At 38.4% G+C, this 27,124-nt stretch overlaps 1 protein-coding gene across 4 annotated transcripts; it reads left to right on the top strand.

The window, feature by feature from the left end:
- The first annotated feature begins 533 nt into the window (after positions 1 to 533).
- On the top strand, positions 534 to 26,456 carry camsap2a (calmodulin regulated spectrin-associated protein family, member 2a). 4 transcript variants are annotated; one of them, XM_077607021.1, is made up of 20 exons: positions 534 to 810; positions 911 to 1,122; positions 3,058 to 3,314; positions 6,824 to 6,982; positions 7,871 to 7,957; positions 10,495 to 10,527; positions 11,105 to 11,246; positions 11,516 to 11,655; positions 16,258 to 16,360; positions 16,439 to 16,535; positions 16,636 to 16,667; positions 17,664 to 17,733; positions 17,826 to 19,863; positions 20,738 to 20,874; positions 21,076 to 21,299; positions 21,693 to 21,765; positions 22,211 to 22,276; positions 23,155 to 23,270; positions 23,600 to 23,718; positions 24,314 to 26,456. In XM_077607021.1, the coding sequence occupies exons 2-20, from the start codon at positions 990 to 992 to the stop codon at positions 24,620 to 24,622; spliced, it is 4,335 nt and encodes a 1,444-aa protein (XP_077463147.1). In that variant the 5' UTR covers positions 534 to 810; positions 911 to 989; the 3' UTR covers positions 24,623 to 26,456. The 4 variants fall into 4 exon arrangements, with proteins under 4 accessions (XP_077463147.1, XP_077463148.1, XP_077463149.1 ...); XM_077607022.1 differs by lacking the exon at positions 10,495 to 10,527 and having other exon boundaries at positions 534 to 1,122; XM_077607023.1 differs by lacking the exon at positions 22,211 to 22,276 and having other exon boundaries at positions 534 to 1,122.
- Positions 26,457 to 27,124: the final 668 nt, after the last annotated feature.

The following is a 27,124-nucleotide window of genomic DNA, read 5'->3' as shown; positions in this document are numbered from 1 at the left end:
CATCATAATAAGAGTAATAATAATAATAAGGTGGTGGAGAAACCAGCATTTGCTGGATTTCTTATCAGGGATGGGCTTTGATTATCTTGTTAAAAAGGATTTTAATATTCTTTCTAAACCTCTTTTGGTCTTGAGACATTTACCTATTAACCTTTTTGTAAGTGACACGCACTTTATCAACATTGATCCTCATACTGTGAGTGACTTTATTAATTTATTACTAATAATTAATGACTTTATGAGAATTTATGTTTTGGTTTTGGTTGTGTCAGGTTCATTTTTGTTGTCTAAAACAGTGAATATCCCAATCTGCCACACTGTGGGATATTCTTCAGAGATTAACAATTTTACAAACGCCGTGTGATTGTCCCTAGTGCAAGAGGGGTGGCTTAATAATATTAATAATACCCCCCATGTGTGCTGTCATTTATATCTGGAAAATTAGAGTGATTCCAATTCGGAAGCAGGAGTCCTGTTTGTTCTGACTTTTCTGAAGGCATCGTACGCGCATGCGCTTTACGTGCAAGGGTGCAGAGGCGTTTGGAGCGTGGTTGAAGTGGCTCGCTACTGCAGAGGGAAACCGCACCATGGCTCCAGCGCTTTGAAAATCCTGTATGGACGCTCATCATGCCGATTTTTCACACTTGAATGCACGGGCACTCACAGAAAAAAAACACTATCATTCCAGATGTTCCACAGAATGGAAAAGGTCACATTTCTGAATCTGATGAAGAGCCATTTTCCTCGTCAAATTCAAGGAAAACGAGCCTGCTGCTTTGTGCGGAGGCGCCCCTCTCATCTGATGAATGGGTGAAAAAACAACACCACGTTTCATTGTGTAAAGGAGATTGATTTGAGCAACGGGAACCCCAAGCAAACTCGCCATTCCATTTTTTTTTTCATTTGACAGCTGCCCATTGCGAATTGCACACGGGATGCTTCGGCGCTGCATTTATGTGAAAGACTGAAGAAAAGGACTCCGTGGAAATATGGATGAAGTTCAGGACATTAATGCGAAGGTCTTCGTTTCTCCAGCTATCAAGTCGTTTGAACATTATGACTTCACCCGAGCTAAAATTTCTTGCAGCCTTTCGTGGCTTCTGTCCAAAGCATATGGGAGAGGTAAATTATTGTTTAGCATTTCATCTTAATTCATCTGCTTTATGTCTTGTTTTGCATGGATACATATGCCAGAATTAAAATAAAATAGAAACATATATTAGTTATTAAAATTAAGTGAACTGTCTCGACAAATGACCTCAATGTCGTTAGATAGAGATTATGGACCACTCTGGAGATGGGGAAAACAGGGCAATATCCTGAATGTTCTGTGATCAACATGTTACAGCATGATGGCAATTCAATTTTTTTTCTGTATCAAGGAAGTAACCTTGAAAACACTGGACACGTTTCATACTTAAAACAGTAATAGATGCATTACACTATGTGGGACACCTCATCAGATTCATTAAGGATGGTGGTGCACATAACTTAATGCTCAAAAACATTTTTTTCCTTACAAAATAGTGTGCACGATGAAGAGCCTCCTTTATTCTGGATATTGAATCAAAATAATGTGTACTCTCAACCATTGCTTGCATTGAATACTAATTGATAAAAATGATATATTCCGTGTTTGATTCAAATATGATTGGGTACTGAATATTCACCTACATTGTAAATGTTTAATTTCACTTTGGACATATTTTAAAAAAATGTAAACAGCTTAACTCCTGTTCTTTTACACTGACCAGTCAAGCCTTTAATATAGGTTTTGTTTTGTTTTGATTGACTAGAAACTAGGACTGGGTTATAAGTTGATCAAATATAATGTTTTTAAAAATGTTAGGGAATTCGACTATTGTATTGACATACAGGAATTCCAATGTGGACATTATGCTGCTGGCAGCCCGGTGGGGGCGTGGTTAGCACGTCGACCTCACTATTCTGAGGTTGACAGTTTGATACCAGGTGGGTCCTCACTGTGTGGAGTTTGCATGTTCTCCCCGGACACTCCTGTTTCCTCCAACATTCCAAAATATTAATTGTAGGTTGGTTGAACACTGAATTCCCTCAGGTATGAGTGGGAGCGTGAATGGTTGTCATTCTCTTTGTGCCCTGCGATTGGCTGGCCACCTATTCAAGGCCTCATACCCATAGTTGGCTGGGATCCAGCACCCCCCACAACACTTAGGATAAGTGGTTAAGAAAATGGATGAATGAATGACCATTATGCTTTTCAAATTTCAAATGAGTTATTCTTGTACAGTATTTTTTTACATTTTATCATCTGAACTGAGCTTGAAGCAGATGAAGAAAAGTGTCTGTTTAATTAAGTATTTATTACCATACACAAATTCATTTGCATCATTCAGATATCTAATATTAAAAGAGATGCAACCCCACAAAAAATGACTACAATGATACTGTCCTGCTATTGTTCAGATTATCTTCATTGGCACTGCTTTCACTTCATTCCTCTTCCGGGAATCACAAAATTCCAGTGTATTGTTTGTGTGTCCATAAAGCCCAGCAAATATGGCATTCCTTTTTTATCTTCAGTTCATTGAATTGAATGGGCTGATTCCAAAAATATAACCCTCTGTAGAGGGTGAGGGAATGAACAGGCTCGCTCTCAGCCTACGCATTTCTGTTCTGAATCCTTCAAACACTCTCCTTTATTGCACTTTTGCTTGAATACTATGTATTCAGGACAAGGCTGCTCAGTTGACCATCTGATTTGTTAAAATCATACAAGTATTGGGAATGCAGATTCAAATCTGGCCCCACTACACACAATCATACAGATGGACATATAAACAGAGAAGCTCTTTTCTGATTTTATAGGGTGTTCCCAGGGAGACGAGTGTTGGAGATAAATCAATAAAATGGTATTCCTGCCACTGTTGCTATGGTAACCTGGTGCATGCATGTGTCTCCATGTCATGTTAACTCACAGGACAGTATGTACAATAAATAAGCACTGTTAGTCAGTTCTTTACAAAGCAATATTTTTAGTCCAATAATTACACAATTTCTTCCAATATTTTTAAACAGACATCCCAGCAGACATGAAAGAGCCCTTCTACACAGACCAGTATGAGCAGGAACACCTTAAGCCTCCTGTAGCCAGTCTCCTGCTGTCAGCTGACCTCTACTGCCGGGCCGCCAGCTTCATTCTGAAGAACAATGCTGCTGAGCCTTTATTGGACCATGATGCTGTCATTCAGTCTCTGGCTCGGCGAGGTCTCTTTATCACCGACCATGACAGACTTGTCACGGAGAAGGACCTTCAAAAGAGGCCTCCTAAAATGGTAGGGGGTGTCTTCTTTACTCAAGTAAGAGTAGCGTTACTTTAAAAAATATATAAATCAACTACAAAAAAAAGTGTTCATACAAAGAATTTACTCAAGTAGAAGTAAAAAGGTGTCTGTTGAAACGAATATCTGCTCATAATGTCTGATTGTTTTAATACAATGTAATCGGGCAGACAAAACTATTTTAAAGTAAAAACCTACTGTACCTCCAGCTCATCTGCCCATAAACCAGTCAGCCTTTTTTGATGAAAAGTGTACTCTCCACCAAGCAAAGAGCATCTACTTGTTTTTTTTGCCCCACTTTACATACTAATATAGTTCAATCATTTTCTTCTTTGGATCAATCCATTCATGTGATCAGCAATTTTCCTCACCAGATTCTAATGTAGATTCTTCTAATTATATATACAGAATTTAAAAAACAAGCAAAACATACTGGGTTCTGCTTTATTGTCTGACATTGTATTTAATTGGCGAGATTTTCTAACTCTTATTTTACCTTTTTGCAATGGAACGCTTTATAAAGATAACTGCGTCTTCTGCCAGTTAAGCAGGAATTGAGCATCCTTGTTAGATTATGTGTTTCACAATGGGAGGCTTCACTGCCTCAATGAGTTGCAAGTTGCTGTGTATCAGAAACAATTAGCGCCCAGTGTGCCTGCAGTCTGTTTGCAGAGTCTTGCTGCTTTTAATTTTACTTGCATGCTAATTCAAAAGTTATTTAAGTTCTGGTGCAATTTCAGCGAGAAAACATATCAATTGCCTTGACAAATGTGAAAAAATGATCTTCAATAGCATTTTTAAGTTTTTACTCAACTGTCCATCATTGGATTTTAATGTAGCTTGTTCAATTGTATGGTTCTCTTTGGTTAGATAATTACCACCAAAGAATTTCCAGGTAAAATGTTTGTGTTTGTTTTCTTTATTTGAGTAGATTATAAATTTCTAATTAACATGGGATTATATAGTTATCTAACACAATATATACACTGTAATGATCAACAAAATGTTAAACTGGAGGATTAGTATATGAAATGAACTGTCCTGTTAAACTACTTTTTCTCTGCCTTCAGCCATTTTTCACATACTGCATGTCATCTACTTCTGACACAGAAACTCTGAAGCCATTATATATTTTATGGGGGTTTGGCCGAGCGTGTCGACCTTACAGTTCTGTGGTTGTAGGTTCGATCCCAAATCGGTCTACACTGTGTGGAGTTTGCATGTTCTCCTCGGGCTTGCGTGGCTTTTCTCTGGCTACTCTGGTTTCTTCCCACATTCCAAAACCATGCATGTAGGCTGGTTAAACACTTGAAATTGCCCCTAGGTATGAATATGAGCGTGAATGATTATACATCTCCTTGTGCCCTGTGATTGGCAAGCCACCAATTCAGTCTGTCTCCTGCCTGGTGCCCTGAGTCAGCTGGAATAGGCTCCAGCACCTCCTACGACCATTGTGAGGATAAGCAGTACAGAAAATGAAATGAAAAATGTATAAAAACATTTTAAATCATACTGTACCATGGTCTTCCCTTGCCCATTTCTTATCAATTCTCACTGGACATTCCCAGTGTGTTTCACCTTCCCCCATCTACTTGTGTGCCTAGTCACAACACTGCTCTCATCTTCCTTTGATAGTTATTTGTACATACCTTTTATAAGGGAGTAGTTGTGAATTCAAGTGTATACAGTATCTTCCATGATGCAGATGCACACGGTTCTTTCTGCCTGTCTCCATTTCTGCTGCATCTACCTAAATATTGGGAAGGCTCTCCGTTTCCATGGTAACACTCCAATCTGCGGGGTGTTTGTAAGTGTGGGTGGGTGTTTTGGGAGAGTAGAAGGAGCTCATGCTTTCACATTTATTGTTTGATGTGAATGATGGGGGGGGGGGGGGGGGGAGAGATCTGTGAGAAATAAGGTGAAGCAGAAACTCTAACATACTTTACTCCTACCAATACACCAAGGAAAGGAAGGGAGAATAGTATATATATATATATATATATATATATATATATATATATATATATATATATATATATATATATATATATATATATATATATATATATATATATTTCAGCATTAAACAGGCATCCGCTGCAATTGTTGACATGCACAAAGATGCGTGGAAGCAGCAGGGTAGAAGGGGAGCTGATCCAAGTACTCTCTGTTCTCATCAGCCTCAGTGAAGTTACAGGCAGTATGTTGAGCTCAGTGCCAGCGGCCACGCTGGGACAATGTGGTATGGATGGCTAGGCAGTGTGCATATTACACGACGAAATCTTCTCTGCTCACCACTGTGTAATAAAAATACATAGTACCAATGTGAAGCAGTGGGCTTTGTTGATTGAGGAAATTGCCATCTGATGAAACCAAAGGTCTCACAAAGAACTTTATACATTTATGGTATGGTATTCTTTAGGTATTTAGCCTCAGGGGCCTACATAATGCACCACATCACTCTGCAATGACAATAAAGATTCAAATACCAATTCAATTTGAAAGAAATGTTTGCTTTCAGTTTTGTATTCACTCTTTTATAAGCCTCGAAAACCTTGAAAATATTCTACTTCAACTTGAATATATTGACCTAATTAATGGCTAGCTTTCTTTATTCTATAGACAATGTTATGTACAAATGGGAGGGTGGTGATGCTAAAAGTACCTGCATCTTTTGTTTATATTTTAGTTGTTTTCTATGTAATATTTTACTCCATATTTACAGCTTTCATGCAAAAGCAGGCCAAGAGAGCTGCAGTATATTACTTTTCGGATCAGTTGATTTGTTTTCCCACAGGATACGTTACACTAGACTTGACTAAAAATGATGCTGTAATCAGCAAAGCTTGCATCTTAAAAGTCAGAGTTTCAAGGGCAATCTGTGCATGGAGTAGTGGACCACTGTTCATTGCGTAAAACTATACAATGCCCATTCTTCTAGGGAGATTTTTCTCATAGAATTAAGGGATCAGATTTGACGCCAATCGGCTTTGATCATAGATAAATAGATTTCAGTCAATGTGACAAAAATATATTGTGATTATGTATGAGGTCTTAATCAGAACAGATTTCAGGCCAGAGGGATGTCAATTTTTAACAGTTCCTTGTGGGAAAAATATGAAAGAAATGCAGGAACAAAAGTTTAAGTGTGTATTTATGTTGGTATGTAACAGTTGAAAATAAAACAATGATTGTCCAACAGGTAGTATATAAGTATATGCATGTGAAAACATTAGAAAGAGTAAACATCTATGTTACTCACCTAAGTGTTTTATTCAAATCAAAACAAACATTGGGCATGGTTGTTTAACAAATGATACGCTGGATGTCTGTAATAAAGGCAAAGAAAAACAGCTTGGTACTCTGTTATTAAGAGGGCTTGTTTTCCACTTGGCTGCCAGACACTCTAAATTTATCATTACACTCGTAATAATATGGCAAAGTGACTATAATGAAACAAGTGGCGCTGAAATGTAAAAACTGCCCTTTTATTCTTTTTGCAGAGCGCCCATCTGGCAATGATTGACTCGCTGATGATGGCATACTCAGTTGACACTTTGACTGTTGAGAAGGTGATGGCTAGCATTCGCCAGTATTCTTGCTACTTAGAAGAGGAAACGCCATTGGACTCCGAGGATGCGGTCACCACCTGGATCAACAAGGTTGGTGGGACTCAGTACAACAATTGTTTGTTTGCTTGTGGATGTGCAAGACGGAATGGCCACAGTAATTCATGCATTAGTAGGTGAATGAACTTTAAGCAACATGAAGTAGAGTGAAGGCATTCAGTAGTGTATGCCCAGAATCTGCATTGCCTTCAGTAATTCATAATTTGATTGGATGGAAAGCAGCTAAATCTTCATTGTCTCAAAAATTCTCATGTGAGTGTATTGATGGCAGTCCTCTTTCATCCATCCAGCCCTCCTCACAGCTGGTTATCCTCACTAGGAAAATATGAGGATGCTACTGTCAAGTAGTCAACAGGAGACTTTTCTCTTTTTACAGTACAGTACAATCAGTATTTCAATTTTAGGGAATATTGTTTTGTAACACAAATATAAAGGATTTAAGAGATTATCACAGCACTGAATATTTACTATTCTCTTATACAATGTTTCCTTATTAAGAATTTGCAACATTTGGATTTGTCAGACAGTTTTTATATTGGAGCTCATTAGGTAATGTTTTGGAGCGATAGTACAACTGGTCATTTATTGATTGAAGGATTGAATGTTCCAATCCATTTCCCACTCGTGTCCGTTGTTTTATCCTTGGGAAAGATACTTCACCCTACTTGCCTGTGTGAAGTTAAAGTGGTTGATCGATGGTGCAAATTTTCATCTAGTCCGGAGTAAAAGAATAATGCAATGTAAAGCATCTTTGAGTGTCCCGAAAGCCACTATATAAATACAATGCATTATTATTGTAATTATTTGTGCATTTGTACCGAATAGCTGGCAAGTAAGTATATAGGCTGTAATGCCACTATTATTAAAGTGAAACTGAAAACTAGCATATGTATGAATCAACCTAATTGTGCTTCATTTTAGATTAATGAGAATCTGAAAGACAATTTGGCTCAGGAGGAGAAAAAAAAGAAAGTGACACAGAGTGCAGACACTGCAGAAAGTCCACGGGTGAGTTGAACTCCTTTTTCAGCAGAAGCATGCAGATTTAGTTTGACTGACAACTTAAGACAAGATAAACAAATCCACTTTAGGAATATTAGTTCTTGACATGTGTGTCACTGGACCATGTGGAAGCAGCTTCTTCGAAATTTAAGCCGCTAAAATCCTGCTAGCATGGAAGGAATCACAAAAAGTTAAGATTTAAATCTCTACAAAAATCCCTCGCTAACTACATGCCTTAACCAGAACATCAGCACCCTCTTGTCTAATTAGGCCAATAGCAGCTTTTTGTGAGACCTTTAAATTTCCTGTCTGCAGTGCAGTCCAAATCAGTTATATAACAGTACGGTATCGACAGCAAATGCCATAAGGCACAATCCACAATGTTTTTGTTTGTGTTTATCTGCATATCATCATCATTTACCATTCCGCTTGTTTTCACAATGATCGCAGGGGTGCCGGATCCTATCCCAGCCAAATACAGTAAAAATACTTTTTTTTTCAAATTCAGTTTACAGGTGTTTTAATAGGTGTTTTCCAGTGTTTCGTCAATATATCCCAAGAAACAATTTCAGTAGAGAGTTAAAAAAACTGAAATAATTATAGTACACAAAACTTTTAACAGTCTCGCAAATTATGAGGGACTCAGTTCTTTTCAACCATTGCTGAATCTACTGCATTTAGCCTTTGGAGATGCAAAGTCAGCCTGCGTGACTGTGTGCGTGTGTCTGCATATCTCACTACCCTGTCCTGCCACTGCAGATTTCAATGTTTGATGCTAATCTAACCGGTCAGAGTAAAGAGGCAGCACAGCATGCCCCGAATGACCTCATGTTATTTCATCATGGTTTGTTGTTTTGTTTTGTTCTTAAAGTAAACACCAAAGATCAAGTATAATGTTATATATAAAGTCTTGAATATCGGAACACAAACCACACAATTTAAATAATGGTAAAATACAGAGGAAAGATTCATTAATTTAATTGCTATGCTGCTTTTACTCATGAGGGTCATAGGACAGAGTTGTTGTCTCATCCACAGAGCCTACATCAGAGTTGCAAAAGTCTGGCTGAACTGATAATGGGTTTGGTCTTCATGACTTTGGACTCAGTCCGACATGCAGCCCAACAGTATTAAAAAAGAAAAGAAAATAAATAACACCAGTAATCAAAGGGTCAGGAGTTCAATACCTCAGCCAACTACTCACTGTTGAAGTGTCCTATCATGGGTTGATTGTCACACTTGCTATAACTTCACCATAAGAGTGTGGGGTTATACAAAATCAGTATTCATCAGGTTGTCTTCAATTGATAATAAATCACTGTTAAAAAGAATTTGGAAAGAAACACAAAGAATGTAAATTCCCAGACAAGAGATTAAATTTTGCTGTAATAAATGAATGATTATTACCTTCACCATAAGGTGAAACCCACAGAAGGCTGCATTTGGGTATTCAGTTCTGGAAGTCTGTTTGTTCTAAGATGTGTTGATTAGAAGTGTTCATTAAAGAGTAAAAAATGTGACAACCAAACCAGTTCTAGATAATTTTGTGAATGAACATTATTTAATATTTTTGAGAGATCAAATAACCACTTCTACTGATGCTAAAAGATACTGTGATGCGCATTTGCGTGTTTATTTTTAAGATAGACTGCAGTTCCGGGCAGCTTTATATCCCAAATCCTTCCTCCTGTGTCACGCTCCACCACCCAAAATCTCTACTACCCCCCTCCTACTACCACATGTCCAATTTTGAATCTACAGAAAGCAATGGCTCCAAGGTCATCCCAGTCTCTTGAGTTGGTTGATGCATTGCGACAAATAGCAGCTTGGCGCATCTTTAATTTGCAAAACGTTCTTGTTATTTCTTTTAAGGAGCCATATATATATATATATATATATATATATATATATATATATATATATATATATATATATATATATATATATATATATATATATATATATATATATATATATATATATATATATATATATATATATATATATGTGTGTAATAATTATAATTATTCATTATATTGCCCTAATATTTCAATAGACATTAAAAAATTTGATGTATGGTAACTTCTAACACAATTTTCAGTGGTTAAAGATCCTGTCAGGTCATTTTGATGATTTTCTTTTAAATACATGCAATCTGTTTTAATTTCAGATGATTAATTTCTTATATTTTCAATCGCAGGTTTTGCTCATAGTCAAAGGTTATAAAAGTAAGATATTTACAAAATGTTAGTCAGCTGCAACAGTTTCTTTGTTAAGGAATAACATTTTCCTTTTTCTCCTCTGACTCAATCTAACCTCATCTGGTGACTTAAATTAACATTTAGAAACTTAAAACTTTAATCATATCACAAAAAATCCAATAAAGAGAATTTTATTAGTTTAACTATTTTGTTACAGTTCATGTGACAACTGTAGTTGGATGTAGTGTGCTACCTTTGTCTGTGCTTCAGTGTGCCAATCACTAATCTCACTAACAGGCACTGTATTTCTCTGTTGCTGCTGTTTGTCCTTTGCTACTGCAGTCTCCAACCAAGTGGTACATGAAGCTTGTGCCTGTAAGTCAACCCATCAATGCTAATCTTTTAGTTCATTGGACCATCAATGATCCTCACTACCTCAACATCAACTTTTGTCAAAGTCCTCCACAAGGAAGACAAAGGAGGGCCTTTTTTTCTACATATGTTGTTACTGGTGAATTCCTTCTGTTTAGTCAACATTGTGTCCTCAATTATAATGTTTTGGATTCATAATCATGCATGCAAAGGTTGTTGTGGATTTATTGTATTTGGTTGAGTTTCTTTGGTGGAAAACTGTCTGTTTTTTTCTTGTTCTCACGTGACTTTAGTGTTTGTAATCAAAGATTTTCCAGATTGCTGCACCAATTTTGTTTGCTCCTATGTGTAAAGCCTTGATAAAGATTTAGATGGACTGAAATTCCAAATTAATGGAAAAGTGAGGCCACTTTCTTTATTAATACACTAAATTTAAAAACAAAAAAACAATTGACTATTGTAATGCATCCTTTTCATTTGCTCCCTACCTAAATTAAAATTTAAGTGAGACATTTGTTCAAATGGTTAAGCAAGCAATTAGATAGTTTGCAAACACTTTAACAAATATCAATGTTTCCAGGCCCGTTACCGCAAAGAGCAAAGCAGCAGTCAGGTTATTCCATGGATTCTCCAAGTAGACAACCTGGTGAAGGACTGCATAGATGGATCAGCATTGGGTGCTGTGTTGCACTTCTACTGTCCCCAACTGCTGTCTCTTGATGGTAAGAGTTGTTCTGTGGTGTAACAATACTGAAACACATATACACATACAAAATTTAAAAAAATCAATCAGTGAAAATTGTCTTCTTAAATCTGTTTTTGACTTAACCGGATCACTGATCATCATTCACCAACACTTTAATACAATTAAATTTCACAAGGACAGGAAAACACACTCCTCCATTTGTCACATTAACTCAATAACATTGCAGGCTCATTATATATGCTTTTGTAAGCACAACCAGCCTGATACCGCCCTCTAAATTTCCAGATTTGTGTCTGAAGCAGAACATGACATTAGCGGATCGCCTCTCCAACTTGCAACTCATTCAAAGTTTCTGTCAAGACAACCTGGAAGGCTGCTGCCACTTCAGTTTGGAAGATATGCTCTATGCTTCTTCCACACTCAAGGTACTGCTTCATGAAAATATCTCATTCAAATTACATGAATACATTTCTCATTATTTTGGGTTGTTTACACATTATTTCCTTGTTGTTGTTGGTTCTGAATGAGCCTTTATGGTTAATTGCTGACTTCAGGCCAGAGGCAGGGGACACCTTGAATTGGTGGCTAGCCAATCACAGGGCACAAGGAGACAAACAACCATTCATGCTCACACTCATAGCTAGGGACAATTTAGAGTGTCCAATCAGCCTACCCTGCATGTCTTTGGAATGGGAGTGGGAGGAAACCGGAGTACCCGGAGAAAACCCACGCAAGCCCAGGCAGAACATGCAAACTCCACACAGGTGGACCGACCTGCATTTGAAACCAGGTCCCTCACTGTGAAGCCGACGCTCTAACCACTCAGCCGCCGGGCCGCCCTATATACATATATGTATATATTTGTCAGGTCAACTAACAGGAAGATACATCTGCCCCCCTCCAGACCTACAGGGGGCAGAGAAACCCCAATCAGACTAAAACTTTCCACACTTCCTGCCCATGGCCAGGGGCAGTCCTACTGAACACAGACGGTATAAGCTTGAGTGGAGCAATCAAAGCAAGCCTAGTGATTCAACCAACCCCAACAAAACAAAGTAACGCAATAACAATCCCAAAACACCCTTCAGTTCCCGGTCATACGCAACTGGTAGGAAACGGACATGAATACCATTTGAATACCACTTAGTTAATATTCAGTTTGTTTCATTTCAAGTTGTATTCTTTGTGTTTTCCTTTAACTTTGGATAACTCATCAATCTTAACAAAGTGAATATTTGTGTTTGGGTTATTCAATCAGCTAATGTACCTATTCACTTCTACTTTATTGCTTTGAACACTCTACTGCATGTCTGTAGTTAATTTAAGATGTGACTAGTAAACTCAAGAGTATTACTTTGATCTGCTTAGTAACTTGAATTTAGGATAATGTCACGTGTTTCTTTCATCTTCCTATCACCCTAAACTACAATAAACTGTAAAAATGGAGGAAGACTTTGACTTGTTCATGTGTTAGGAAAACCGGGCCCTTTTTCAAGTTGGGGTAAAACTGAGGGAATTACAAAGCAACTTGACAATATTAAATATATATGTCAATACATACTCCGGTTTCCTCCCACATTCCAAAAACATGCATGGTAGGCTGATTGCCCCTAGGTATGGGTGTGAGTGTGCATGGTTGTCCGTCTCCTTGTGCCCTGCGATCGACTGGCCACCGATTCAGGGTGTCCCCCGCCTCCGGCCTGGAGTCAGCTGGGATAGGCTCCAGCACCCCCCGTGACCCTAAGATGAAGCGGTTCAGAAAAATGTGATGAGATGAGATATTCTTATCGTACTGTTTTACTGTATCAAATTGATCCCTATAAAGAAAAGAAGTGGCCCAAAACTTTCTTTTGTTTGTTTTTTAACTCTAAAGTAGTTGCTAAATGTAGATTCTAATAAATAAATAATTATCTCAGTTTTCTTTTTTGGTACTTTTAAATGGGTTTTTTTCTTTTTTTTCTGACAGAATAACATTAGAAGAGCAGATGGTGTGTTTTCTAGCCAAGTCAGGCTTAATGAGAGCTTCTGAATCAGTCCTTGAAAAAAAAATCTAAATTTCAAGTGCCCACAAGCCTTTCTTAGCTGGCCTTTAATTATTTCTTTTTCTTTTGCGCTTTCTTTTTTATTAGAATGTTTTCATTTTGAGAATGCATATGCATGTTCTTTAACTTTCTTTATTTTGCCAGGAATAGGCATGCAGCAGCCTTTTTATGTCAAAACATATAATTATGTGAAATGTAATCATCCTAACTGGACAAATGAAACTTGCTGGCTCTGAGAACAAAAATAATCCCGGCAGGGTATGGCTGTCTGGAGAGCAGTAATTTAGCTCAAACTGCATAAATGCCTGTTAAATTTGGCAACCTTGACCTAGTTTCCATTACAGTCACACCCGCAGTAGCAGTGCGTCACACTACAGATAGCGAGACGTTTGAAACATGGTGTTCAGAGAGTAAAAATGATATGTTTATAGGAGTGGTATTTTCAAAAACAAGAGTATTGTAAATAAGAAAACATATAGCAGAAATTAAAATGATGTAGCTACAAGTAATGATTCATAACATACCTAACTTTATTTTAACCAATACTGATAAAGGCAACAGAATATAACAAATTAACTTGCACATTTGATATGATTGTGGTTAACGTGTCAGTAGTATTCCAGTTGTAGTAATCCAAAATACAAATGTTTCCATCTCGGTAATGTAAAACATGAACTCGGCCTTCTATGCCATGCCTCCGTGGCTTCATCTTTATAACATGTCCTTTTGATGACCCACCTCTGTACTTGCAAAAAAAAAAAAACGCAGAACCCAGCTGGATGAGTAAGAAGGTTGTTGACATCGTTTCAAACTCCAGCTGGTGTATGGGGAGCAAAAACTATGAATTTTACTGTTGCTGACAGAGTGCAGGTCTATAACCAGACTGATAAGGATTCAAAATATTATTAGTGGAACTTTTTTTAAAAGTGTTTATTAACAGGTTTTTCTAATATTTTAGCCAGAAAACCATGAACATTTTATGGTTAAATAGTGAACAAGCCCAAGACAAGACAAAGACTTTTGGATCGTAACAAGCGAGGCAAGCAAAGGCAAGAGACGAGACTAGGACCATGAAAATAGATTTAAAAATAACAAACACAATGATCTCTTTCTGTTGTTAAGGTTTCAAGCATTTACAGGGGTGGCGGAATGTTAGCAACCCCTCGAAATGTTTTATTTTAATATTTGGTGTGTTTCCTTAAAATCACAATTTTGAAATTGAAGTGCTGGTCCTGATAGTAAATTGCCTGCCCCCATAGTACTAAACCATTATGCGATAACCTCGCCCCTCCTTTCTGCATAGGATTACATTCCCCAAATCAACGCATCATTAGCCAATTCCACAAATGACACACGCACACATGGCTGACTATCTCCTTCCAACTAAATCTGGCAACTCGGCAAACCGGGCAGCTCACAAGGCACCATTGACAATCAGTGAAGAAATTTGTGTGTTACTGGATTGTGTGTGTCAGGGTGTGTTCGGCCTGCGTTTGTGAGTGCTGACGGATGGAATTAAGCGATGGCACTCACACCTGCTTTGTCAGTAGTAGTTAGAGAGACAGAGAAGAGTCACATTGTTGTTGTTGCCACCATTCCGAGCCAGACAGACTGCAAGGAATCCTTCTTAAATTCTAATTTACATTCCATTTCTGTCTCCTGGTCACTGTATTACAAAATGAATGGTAAGTTGCCTGCTTGCTTTCTATCTTGCTAATTGTAATAGGAGGCATCTAATAGAATAAATAACTTGTGGAAAATCTTTGAAAATGTACTATTGGCATATTTATTACCTGTTATCATTCATTGACTACTGGTGGACAACCCAGTTATAAACTTTCAGAAATGCCTTAGCATTTCACGAGAGGGTTTCAGCTGAGATCATAGTCCTATATCATGGAGGACTTAAATTTAGCATGAATTGTGAGCAGAAGTTTGATAAAATCTTCATTGCATGTGTATGTTTTGTGGAAGTAGTGGATATTAATCAGTGCATACCTTGGAAAAGAATTGAACTTTATATAGTTACATTCATGGACAAAGAGTTTTAATAGATATAAAAAAAATGGGGTTCGTATTTGTAAAGCTTTACAGTTTGAACTAGTTTGTTTGTATGAATAAGCAGCAGTTGGCTTCATTTATGGTTTGCTCATTGTTGCCATTTTTACCTTACTGTACTAAACACGAAGTTACCCTTGAAGGGGACAACTTGCCCCTGATTATTAATTGCCTATGTTTGTCTGAAATGCTCTTGGGCTGCTGTTCAGTGAGTGTGATGGTGCACATGGCAAAGCATGGTTGAAAGAAATGTTGCTGATGAAGTGAATCAGATGTCTCGGGAGCTGAGCTGTGCAGATTTGTCTTTGTCTATAGAGCAATGATGGATGATGGGGATGGCGTGAACATGTTTCCTCAAGCAGTCCGTCACAGTCTTTTGGTTTGGCATGTTCACTATAAAAAAGAAAAAAAACTGCTCACTCATCAGACGACCAAACCTTAAATATGCTTTGTTGAACAACCCTTTTTGTCTATTTGACCTTTTTCCACATTCACTATGATTTCATTTATAAGGCTCAAAATGTGCTATGGTAAAAACTACTAATCAGCCTCCATCTTGACATGCTTTTCCTCAATAAAAATAATGGATTTATTATTTTACTCGCTCTGTCTCAACCACTCACACATTTTTAATATCACCGATGTTTTGATTGTCTCTCAATATCAGCAGCCCTCTCTCAAGCAATTCACAGGCATCTTTTGGATTACTAGGAGTTTGCTTGATCAAACTACACGCAAAAAAATACCTACAATACAAAGCACATACATAGTTACTATGTCAAAAGACCATTACTTTTGCTGGATGGGTGATTATGATACTACACTCAAAGTAGGATAATCAAACGAGTGATATCCTAGTTTTTGTGAGTAACATTCTTTTATATGTGTAATTAAATGTAATGTTTATTTCTTTGAATTCTCCCTCAGAATAATTACTTGGCATTCATGGCAGAGCTCTTTTATTGGTTTGAGGAGACCAAGCCCTCTTTTGTGAGGCCAAAAATTAAGCTTATAGACTCTGAAACCACAGGTAAGTCAGAGCGCATCCTACACTATTGATGACACAAACGAGTAAAACACTTTTTAATTTAAGTTTTTTTTTATCCAGAGTTGTCATCCTTGTTGAAGGATATCCCAGCTGTCCCAATCTCTAAAGCAACAAAGAGAAGCTTCATGGAAAGATCCCCCAGTCCTGAAAGACCAAGGTGCTATATGCTTGTTGAAATTGGAATAGGAAATGTGTTACATTAGTCACCCACATTAATATATAAGCTCTAATGCTTTTGTATTTTCCTCTGTTTGTAGTTTGCCCTTGCGACCCCAGCCTAGAAATACAGGTAACTATTTTTGTTCCTTATATATATATGGCTATATATGAGTTGATCTACAGTTGTTGTCAAATGTTGACATACACCTGTAAATGACATAATATCATGACTGTCTTGAGTTTTCAGTTATGTCTACAAATCGAGATTAGGGATTGCTCAAGGGTTCGATCCCAGGTCGGTCCTCACTGTGGAGTTTGCATGCTCTCCTCGGGCTTCATGGGTTACTCTGGTTTGCTCCCACACCCCAAAAACACGCCGTGACCGGACGTTTGGTCGCCCAGACCCAAACGTCCGGTGACCAAACGTCCGAGTACCAAACAAGGTAAAACAACACGGTCTACGCATCAATCAAATTAGGAAGGGACGTCAGTCAGGGTCTTAACAAGTTCTCCAACAAAACACAATAAAAGTACGGGAAATTTGGATCTTTTCTTTAGCCTAATAATTAATAGGGCATTAAGTATGACAAAATAATAATTTGCAGTTTGCATTTAGGGAATTTGAGCAACAATTTTAAATGGTAATTATTAATAACCTTCCGGGTGACCAAACGTCCGGCGACCAAACGTCCGGCAACCAAACGTCCGGCGAACAAACGTCCGAGTACCAAAACACGGAGGGTGGGCTGGTTGAATACTCTAAATTGCGCCTACAAATGAGTATGTGCGTGAATGGTTGTCCGTCTCCTTCTGCCCTGCGATTTGTTGGCCACCGATTCAGGGTGTCCCCCGCCCGGTGCCTGTAGTTAGCTGGGATTGGCTCCAGGACCCCCCACAACCTTTGTGAGGATAAGCGGTTCAGAAAATAAATGATTAAGGGTTAACAGAAAAAGTAACCAAATTTGCTCGGTCATACAATGTACATACAACTACTTTTATATTTGGTAAAATGCAGTGCTTAATTTGTAAATTGTAAGTATAAGGCAAGTACAGTACAAATGACAAATAAGTAACGATATGAAAGCATTTTTTACATGCTCTATATTCTATGTTGTTTGTCAACCAGCTGAGATCAAGAAATCGACCTCGATGTCCTTTGTTGATAGCAACATTCGTACATGGCCAAAAGAAAAAAGGTCAGTATTTTATATTTCATTTCATATCATTTTTTTTTAAATTTCTTTCAATTATGTATTTCTACAATTTTCAATGCATCTTGTTTTATTAGGCCTGGGCCTTATGGACTGTCCTTTGATGTTTCCTTTGAAAAAGATGCTACTTCTTCACCTCATTCTGCCACACGTGGTATGGTCAGGTCGGTCAGCACGGATGACGGTACAGGTTTTAAGGTCCACCACCTTCCTCATGGGATGAAGCGAAACCTTTCCTTCCAACCAGTCAATGGCAAAAGCCTCGGGATCGAAGAGGAAGGTTGCCCTGACAGTTTGGCTGAAATGGAACCAGAAAGGCGAGCCTATTCGAGCAGATCCAGAGGAGTTACCATAACATCTCCCTCCATACAAGAAGACCATCAGATTATTCACAGTCCAACTAGGCCCCCCGTGGAAGGGACAAACAATGGTTTCTTCCTACACAGTCCGGAAATTGGAACAGGCCTATGTAGCTTGGAGCCATTGTCTCAGCTAGACTCCAAAGGACCGTTGAGCCAAACAGACAATACTGAGTTTGACACTGGCATTCACATACATACAGAGGACATGCTGGATGAGGATTCATCACTGAAAGACTGTTCAGTAAACATGGACCTTGATATGGATACACCTAGCCCTTGTCCAAGCAGTCATAGCAAATCTCCGTCAGCACTAAGGATGATCAACTTTGCTGATCAAAAAATGAAGAAACTCACTCCATCAGCACCAGACTCAGGGCGAGAGAGCACCAACTCCGTCAAAACTACGCCAGAGGGTTCAGATTTTTGTGTACCATTATCTGTTTCCTGGGCCCCAACTCCAGAACATAGCCCTATCCATCAAAAAACGCCGAACATCCCTGCTAAGGTGTCACCTGTCCAGCTGCCACACAATGACCCTGCTCAGGTCATGGCAACAGAGATGGTTGAGCTCACAATGCGTTTGGAGGAGAAACGAAAAGCTATTGAAGCACAGAAAAAAAAGGTGGAGGCAGCTTTTACACGGCACCGTCAAAAGGTGGGCCACTCTGCTTTTCTTGATGTGGTAAAGAGGAAAGGGGATGGAGCTGCGAGTGGAACAGAGGAAATTGGGAAAGTTAAGTCTGAAGGTCACGCTGAGGCAAATCCCACCTTTAGGGGTAATCGAAGCAGTGCAGACACACCCGATGGGGCGGAACAAAGCCGCACAAGCTCCTGTTGGCCAAGGTCCCCTGGTAGAGGTGAAGAGTGCGGTCAAGGTCACATCCAGCTAACTGAAGCGGATCTTGCCGAGTATACACGATCCATAGAAAAGCTTAATCATTCCTTAGCCTTTCTCCAAACTGAAATGCATAGGCTAGCTCAGCAGCAGGAAGTCATTATGGCCATGAGGGAGAAGCAACACCAGCAGGCATGGGTCATTCCTCATTCTCAGGCAAACCCATCGCCACAAAAATATGGTCGAGGTACCAATGTTACTCGATCCTCAGGGCCCTCATCCCCTGTGGATTCCCCTCGCTCGCTGCACCGTTCTCCCACTAGCATCAAAAGAAAATCTGCCTCCTTCCACTCCCGTAATCCTCGCACAGTTCGCCCTAATGAGCTCAAGTTGGCTCCTTACAACCGCATCCTAAATGCTCCTCAGTCTGTGGATAGCATCCCCAGGCTGCGACGCTTTTCTCCCCGTTTGCCTACTGACAGCTCCTTTGTGTACATGGGTGAGAAGCCTGCATCCACCAGCCCTGAGCTAGTCGACAAGCAGACAGACAACTTCCTTTCCCCAGACAAAGAGCTGAGTGGTGTTTGTGCATCTCTTCCCAGCTCAGTCATAGAAGAGTTAACACTCATGGACGCCAATACTAAAATTCAGGAGTCAGAAGAAAATGTAAAATCACACCCCGAACCTGCGCAGTCGACATTTGCTGAGGTTCTGGCCCACCCAGCGGTGGAAACCTTCACACTAAGCCCTACAGAGATCCCCACACTACCGGAACTCAAAGGCAACCTGATCGAGGTTCCCCTATCGGTTGTGAAACCACTAAAGGACTTGACACTGGATGACGGCTTAGAAACTGAGCTCACAGCTTTAGAACGCCAGGAAGATGAACAAAAAAGGCATTGCGGTTTCTTCTTCAAGGTCAGTTGTTTTCAAGCGTTTTTGCCGCAGTTTGCACAATCAACATTTGGTGAAATCTTGAACTGTAATTGTAAAATTGTTACATCATGCTTAATTTTTACATGACGCATGAATGATTCAGGAAACATGAGAACATCATCTTGGTCTTTATAGTTTATGAGGACTGCTTACCAGCTGGAGTGTGAACTCCAATGTAGGTCACAAAAGTGGGTCTGATTTGAATAATTCAGCCGCCACTGTAGAGATGTGCACTAGTAAAGAGTAGATCATGAGGTGTGGTGGTAAGGGATGTTCAGATGAAATGAGCAACCAATATGGAACAAATTTGAGCCTTAATTGAAAACAGTTAAAAATATGTATTCTAACATTTGGTGTTTTGTGTATCCACTGATTTTTTAAAAACTATTTAAAGCCCAAAATTTCTGTTATTTTACTTTACAATAATAGTATGAAAACTAGACTGGCACGGTGGGGGAGGCGGCGTGGGATACTAATGTGAACCCAAGTGATTGTCTGTCTTTTTTTATGTCCTATAAGTGACTGATGACCAGAAGGAATAGAGTTCAGCTCCTCACATCCCAAATAAAGATGAGCGGAGTTGAAAATGGATAGATGGGTTGGGTGAAAAAAATCTGGTCCATTGTTGTTGATGGTGAGCAAGTGGAATCCACCACAATTGAAAGTCTGTGAAAATCTTGAAAATCGATCTCACCAATACAATATGGTGGAACTTAAATTGCTTGTATGATCCCTGTAACTGATGTACGTAACAGCATATTATGTAGCACCTGGCCACATAGTGAAGAAATAGTTATTCTGGTCATACTTTCTTAACCAGTGTGGAAAGACTTGACTTGTCTACTAATTTTCTCAGGAGGATGGAAAAGCAGAGGAGAACATGGCCCAGAAGAGGGCTGCACTATTGGAGAAGAGGATGCGGAGGGAGAAGGAAACCCAACAGAGAAAGTTGCAACAGGAGGCTGAGTTGGAGCAAAAGAAAGAGGAGGCTCGGTATTCTCTATTAAATTCTTTAAAGCCATTTTTACAGTTGTGAAAGTGAAGTGTGAACAATCAAGCAGAGGCGAATTTTGTTTTTATGTCAAATGTGGTGGGTACGGTGTATCGTTGGGTCCAACTAAAAGTATAACAATTTAATCGTCCAAAAATGTATGAGACTGAACTGATATCTTTCCAACTGTATCGTTTGATCAGTTTGAAATCAGAGGAGGAGCGAATTCGAAAAGAAGAAGATAAGGCCAGAAAGGAGTTCATCAAGCTGGAGCATCTTAGGAGGAAACAGCTGAAATTAATGGAGGACATGGACGCAGTCATTAAACCTCGACCGGCTACCAGCACAAAACAAAGACGTGGGCGCCCCAAATCCATCCGTCGCGACAGCATCGACTCTCCAAAAACTCCTGTCAGAGCTGCCACAGGTAACTATAGAGATGACATCTAAGTTGAACGGTCAAGCTCATACCATGTCCTTAATCTTTTTCTTTAAATGCCTGGGGGAAAACATATGTAGAAAAATATAAATGTGCTGTTTTCACGGAAATCATCTGAGTCATAATTATTTAAAGTTTTTTTATTTCGTTTTTTTTAACCTTACAGGGTAAAATGTGCAGCATCATACTGTTAAGTTACAACTATCCAAAATAATTATTGTTTTGCCCTGTCAAATATAAAAAAGCATACATTTTGAGAGACTTCATTCCTGTAGATAGGCTATCAGTATCGTCTTACATGGCTGTCACTGTAATTATGTGTTGTGCTGTGTCATATCTCTCTCATCTCATGTTCAGTTTCTTGGCAATTTCTCTTCCCAGTCTCTAGCTTGTCCCTGGCATCCCTCAATTTAGGAGACGGCTATAGCGTCGACTCTGAAAAAAGAGCAAAAAGGTGAGATTATTATCTGACTTGTTATGTGATAAGTGGGTTAATTTTTATTAATTTTTAAATCATTACACAATAATGCAACTACCCAATCACACTTACCTACATCTAATATGTCCAAACCAAGACCTGGAAATTATACCTTCAAAAGTATAATGCTTTTTTACATTTATATTTATGTTTTTTGTTTATAGGTAATATGTTAAATAATTTTGCAATATAATGCTGATCATTTCACCCCACATGCAACCAGTGTGGAAACAATTCCCTTGGAAAGAGTGCAACTCTCCCCTCCTCCTGCACTAGAGGGTTTAATCCAACAACAATCCTATTCTGCAGGGACTGTTTTTTGTTGTTGTTTTTTATCATTTGTTTTGGGATACATAACCAATCCAATCACTTTCAAAATATAATACCTTCTTGTATTCTTGCTACTGTTCCTTTTTGCCAGAAGCGCTAGCTTAGCCTCTGGCAGCCTCCTGTACTTTCTGAGCTCTCCTAAACTGAGAAGGAGAAGGTTAGTTCCTGCTCGTCATCGAGCTCAAGGTGCTTCATGTTGTTTTCCCCCCAGCCCTGCACTCTATCTTATCCTCACTCTGGCTTTGACTGAGCACAGCACTTGTTTTTATTTTTGTTTATTTTTTATTTTTTTGCTCGAATGGTCATCACTTTAAGCTTTTCTGTCTGAGCGTATGTTTTCACACACACGTAAATACATAGATAGATAGACAGACTGATATTGATATATTAGGAATGGGAAATTCGATATGTATCTAGATAGATGGGTTGTAATTCGATACAGTATACATGCTTTAAACATATGTCTATATTACTGGATTACATATCAATTAAGGAGCTTGCTATCTATCCACTTATATTTTTTGTCATGCCTTTAACATGCATTGCTGATCATTTTTGGAACAGTCATAGCTTTTGTTTGGACCATAACTGATTTTACATGATTAAAACATGCAACCAAATTATTTTACATGTTGTGGGTAAAAAAAGCTTAATAAATATATTGTTATGTCATAATTTGTTGACACCTTGTATCGCCCTCAAACTTGACCGCCAAGCAGCCTCACATTACAGCCTTCGCTACATTGCGATTTGAAAGCTTTGCTCGCCTTTAAGGATTACTTTTGAACAACTGAAGACTAGAGAGCCTATTTATTTATTTATTACTCCATTTATTCACTTATTTAAAATTTTGCTGCAATATTATATGGTTGACCTCAAAGCTCCAGTCGCTGATAAGAATAGATTTTCAAGTGCTTTAAAAGTTAGTCTTTTATATATACTTGTTGCATGAATAATTTATACTGAAGAGAGAATTCTATGGAGAACCAACCATTTTGAAAGCAGAGTTATCATTGTGTGTTTTATGTGTTCCAGGCCAGACTCAGCAGATGGCTTCCTCTCTCCAAGTCGCACCAGCAGCAAAAATGGAGAGAAAGACTGGGAAAATGGATCCACAACCTCTTCTGTTACTTCAGTCACAGAGTATACAGGTTAGGAGTGGTCATGGCTCACCATGATTTGTTGTTTGGATTTAGGATGTTCAATTACTAAAGTTACAGTGTGAATTATGGGCAACTTCACTGCCGTATTTGACCTTTTTCCTTGAATCCTGTGCATAATGTGTCGTTGCCAAATCAGACCAACAACTACAATAACTATCTACATTTTAAATAGATGCTACCCTCGAGAATTCCATTGCTAAGGCAAGACTATGATTTAGTTTTATTTTAGAAACTGGATCTCTTAAGACTATTTGACTGACAAAAGCTATTGAAGAAAGGGATGTAAAATAAACTGTTTTCTGTTCTCTTTCCGGCAGGGCCAAAGCTGTACAAAGAGCCAAGTGCCAAATCAAACAAGTACATTATCCAGAATGCACTGGCCCACTGCTGTCTCGCCGGTAAAGTCAACGAAGGACAGAAGAACAAGATCCTGGAGGTATTATCTTATATTCATCAAATGTAAAAAATGAAAAAATATGTATATACATATCCACACCGAACATGTCACACCCATGCTATTCATAAGCTTTTTAGTCATTGTCACCAAGCTTGGTGTGATGACTAATTATGGTTGTGACTTTGCAAAATTGCTGGAAATAAAAGAAATTGGGCGTCCCATGATTTATTGTTTTGGACAGAATAACTATGAAATGGTAAACATAAGTGAAGTATAATTATATTACTGCAGTCACTTTTGTTTTTTGAAATAGTCAACCTTTTCTCAAGAACCTTTAACTCACTTATACTACTAGCTGTCGCATGGAATCGATTTCACGTCTGTCACCCTCAATCGTAGGGAATGAGTTGATAGGGAAATAGAGATGCGCTCCATCCAGATAGCAGCTTGTGGGCACCAGCTTGGCATTGAGAATGTATTTTGATTCACTAACTTAAACACAACTACAAACAGTAAGAAGGCATTTAACTTACAATTGATGAAATAATTAATGTTGTCAATACAAAACAGTATTCATAAACTTGGCTTCAACAGAATAAGCATGTCTTTTAAGATTTCATTTTTATTTCACCAGGAAATGGAGAAATCGGAGGCCAACAACTTCCTGGTTTTGTTCCGAGATGCCGGCTGTCAGTTCCGCTCGCTCTACACTTATTGCACCGAGAGTGAAGAGATCAACAAGCTCACAGGCATTGGGCCCAAGAACATCACACGTAAGATGATTGACGGCCTGTACAAGTACAACTCCGACAAGAAGCAGTTCAGCCTGATACCAGCGAAGACCATGTCAGCCAGCGTGGATGCCGTGACCATCCACAGCCATTTGTGGCAAACCAAGAAGCCAGCCACCCCTAAAAAAGTAGTGCCTGTCCCCCAATCCTGATGGAACCTGAAAACGACGATTTATGTTTGCACTTTTACAATATATTTTCATAGCCATTAAATACCTGCAATGCCAGTCGGTCAAACTTGTTTTGTCAAATTTGAATATCTGTGGTTCTCAAAATGGCAAACAATTGGAATGTAAGCCACTAATAAAGAATGATGTAAATATCTTAACTCTTTTTAAAGATAAGTCATCTAAGATATGAAGGCATGTCTGAGTCCCGATTTTATTTCCTTTGTGCCAAATGTTAGAGTACTGTTTTTATTTCTATTGTGCCAAAAGTAAAAATGAAAAAAAAACAAGACCGTATGAATGCCAGGACATTTTACTCAGAATATTGAAGCAATGAATGTTCATATTTCTTATATAAGTTGATTTTTATTTGCAATAAGTTTAAGTGCGGCCTTTCACGCCTTAGGTTTTAGGATCTGAGTGAACCAATGAGCTGATTGTAAAGCAACATTCAAGAAGTTGCTTTTGTGTGTATTTGGAAGAAGCCTTTCTGTTAGGATTTGTGAATAAATGTGTTTGTGTATTAAGATACATAAATCTAAGGGCCAAAAAAAAATGATTACATACAGCTAGCGTTTGCCACACAGCACTTGTGTGTTCAACTCAACAAAGTCAGACGGTTTCAGCTTTTAGACAACCATTTTCTTAGGAATGTATATGTGGGCCATCTCTCTTGATGAGATTCTTCTCAGATATCAAGACATGAGAATATTTGTTGCCGGTAGTAATTAATCCTTTTGAGCAATTCTGTAGAATTCATCAAAATGGGATTCCTTTGCACTGAGAAAGTATTTCAATCGTGAACTCAGTTAATGACTGTTCATCTTGCTCTCAGTGAAAATGTATCTTCGGATACTTTATACATTACATTATAAAGATGAACCCAATAGGTTTTAAATTTCTCAGCGCCAAACTTGATTTGAACAAGCCAGACATTCATAATCTTTCTACAAATCAAATAATTTACTATTTTCCGACACATTGGCATTTGAACTCTATTCAAACCCATTCAATCCTAAAATGCTTGTAACTTTTGTTAGCTACCACTTTCCATTTTCCGAAACTTTCTTCAAGAAACAATGAGAGGTTGCTGTATGTGGAATTAACTATACTTAAAGAGTTGATTCCCATTATAATGCTCTTTATCAGAAAGATATTGTACAATCGCATGTGGTGGAATTAATCCTACAAATGGAAATCTACTATAATGATGCATTTCTCCTGTGCCATTTTCTTAGAGTACTAAATTGTAGCTTCTCACTTGCAAAGCTAAAAACTGAATACCAGCCATGGTTTTAAAATATTCACCCTTTTATTCAGAAGGAGTCACTTTTATAAATGACAATGTGTTGGCAACCAAATGAATATTGTGAGGAAAGTGTGTTTTAAGTGCAACATGTTTAGATTTTTAGTAGAACTTTTTCATTGTAACTGTAGAAACATCACAAACTGTTAGACAAGATGTTTTGCTGCATACGGGTAAAAATGCACCCTTTATATTGGTGTTACTATCATAGGTTTAGGGTGAAAAAAATCAACTGATGTGTTGAATAATTTCAATTTGGGATGGAGCTGGGGGTATTTATAACTCAAGGAGCATGTATTTTTGTCTGGATATTAGTCTAGTATGTCTCTCTTTTGGTTATTAGTCACATAAAGGGAACTGAATATTTAAATTAATCATATTGTATAATGTGTTTAAGTTTTATCATGCATTCTTGCTATGATAACTCCGTTAATGTGGTGTCACACAGTAAAAGAGCTTGTTGAACATTTTTGAATTTTTTTTCTTCAATAAATAAATTCAGCATGGCCCTTATGAAGTTGTCTGCTGCCATGTTAACGCTTGAATATCAATGTGAACAGCCAATCAATATCTTCCACCTGCCAAGCCTGACGGCAGCAAAAACAAGCAGTTGCTCCATGAACACACACAAATAGAAATAGGGAGACTGCATGCTTCTTATTTTTCCCTTCCTAAAACAGAATGGTTCGTTCAAGGGCCGCAGGGGGTGCTGGAGCCTATGCCATCTACTGTGTTGGATAAAGATCTGGTTTTATGTGATTGAGCACCTTCCTATATTTTTTTTTTTTATACAATAAATTAATTTTGTGGACGTGTACCTTTGGAGCTCAAAGATAATTATCAGTGACGGACAAAAGTTGCTTAACAAATAATAATAATTTCTTTGCGGCCAGACGGACACGTGGTTAGCGTGTCGGCCTCACAGCTCTGGGGTCAAGAGTTCAATCCCAGGTCGGTCCTCACTGTGTGGAGTTGCATGTTTTGCGTGGGTTTTCTCTGGGTAAAAACATGCAGGGTAGACTACTTGAATAAAATGCCCCTAGGTATGAGTGTGCGTGACCAGTTGTCCCCACCTGGTGCCTGTAGTTAGCTGTTATAGGCTCCAGCACCCCCTGTGTCCCTTGTGACGACGACAAAAAAATGAATGAATGAATAATAATTACTGATGAGCAGTCAAAATG

The sequence above is a fragment of the Stigmatopora argus genome, chromosome 8 (assembly GCF_051989625.1).
Source record: "Stigmatopora argus isolate UIUO_Sarg chromosome 8, RoL_Sarg_1.0, whole genome shotgun sequence".
Taxonomy (NCBI): domain Eukaryota; kingdom Metazoa; phylum Chordata; class Actinopteri; order Syngnathiformes; family Syngnathidae; genus Stigmatopora; species Stigmatopora argus.
The sequence above is the reverse complement of the archived record's forward strand: the minus strand, read 5'-3'. Positions and strand labels throughout refer to the sequence as shown.

Excerpts from the sequence above, each read along its gene's own strand:
- camsap2a (XM_077607021.1), top strand. The coding sequence starts at position 990 with ATGGATGAAGTTCAGGACATTAATGCGAAGGTCTTCGTTTCTCCAGCT. Across the intron at positions 16,361-16,438 it reads TATAGACTCTGAAACCACAG|AGTTGTCATCCTTGTTGAAG; the intron begins GTAAGTCAGAGC and ends TTTTTTATCCAG. Across the intron at positions 17,734-17,825 it reads ACATGGCCAAAAGAAAAAAG|GCCTGGGCCTTATGGACTGT; the intron begins GTCAGTATTTTA and ends TTGTTTTATTAG.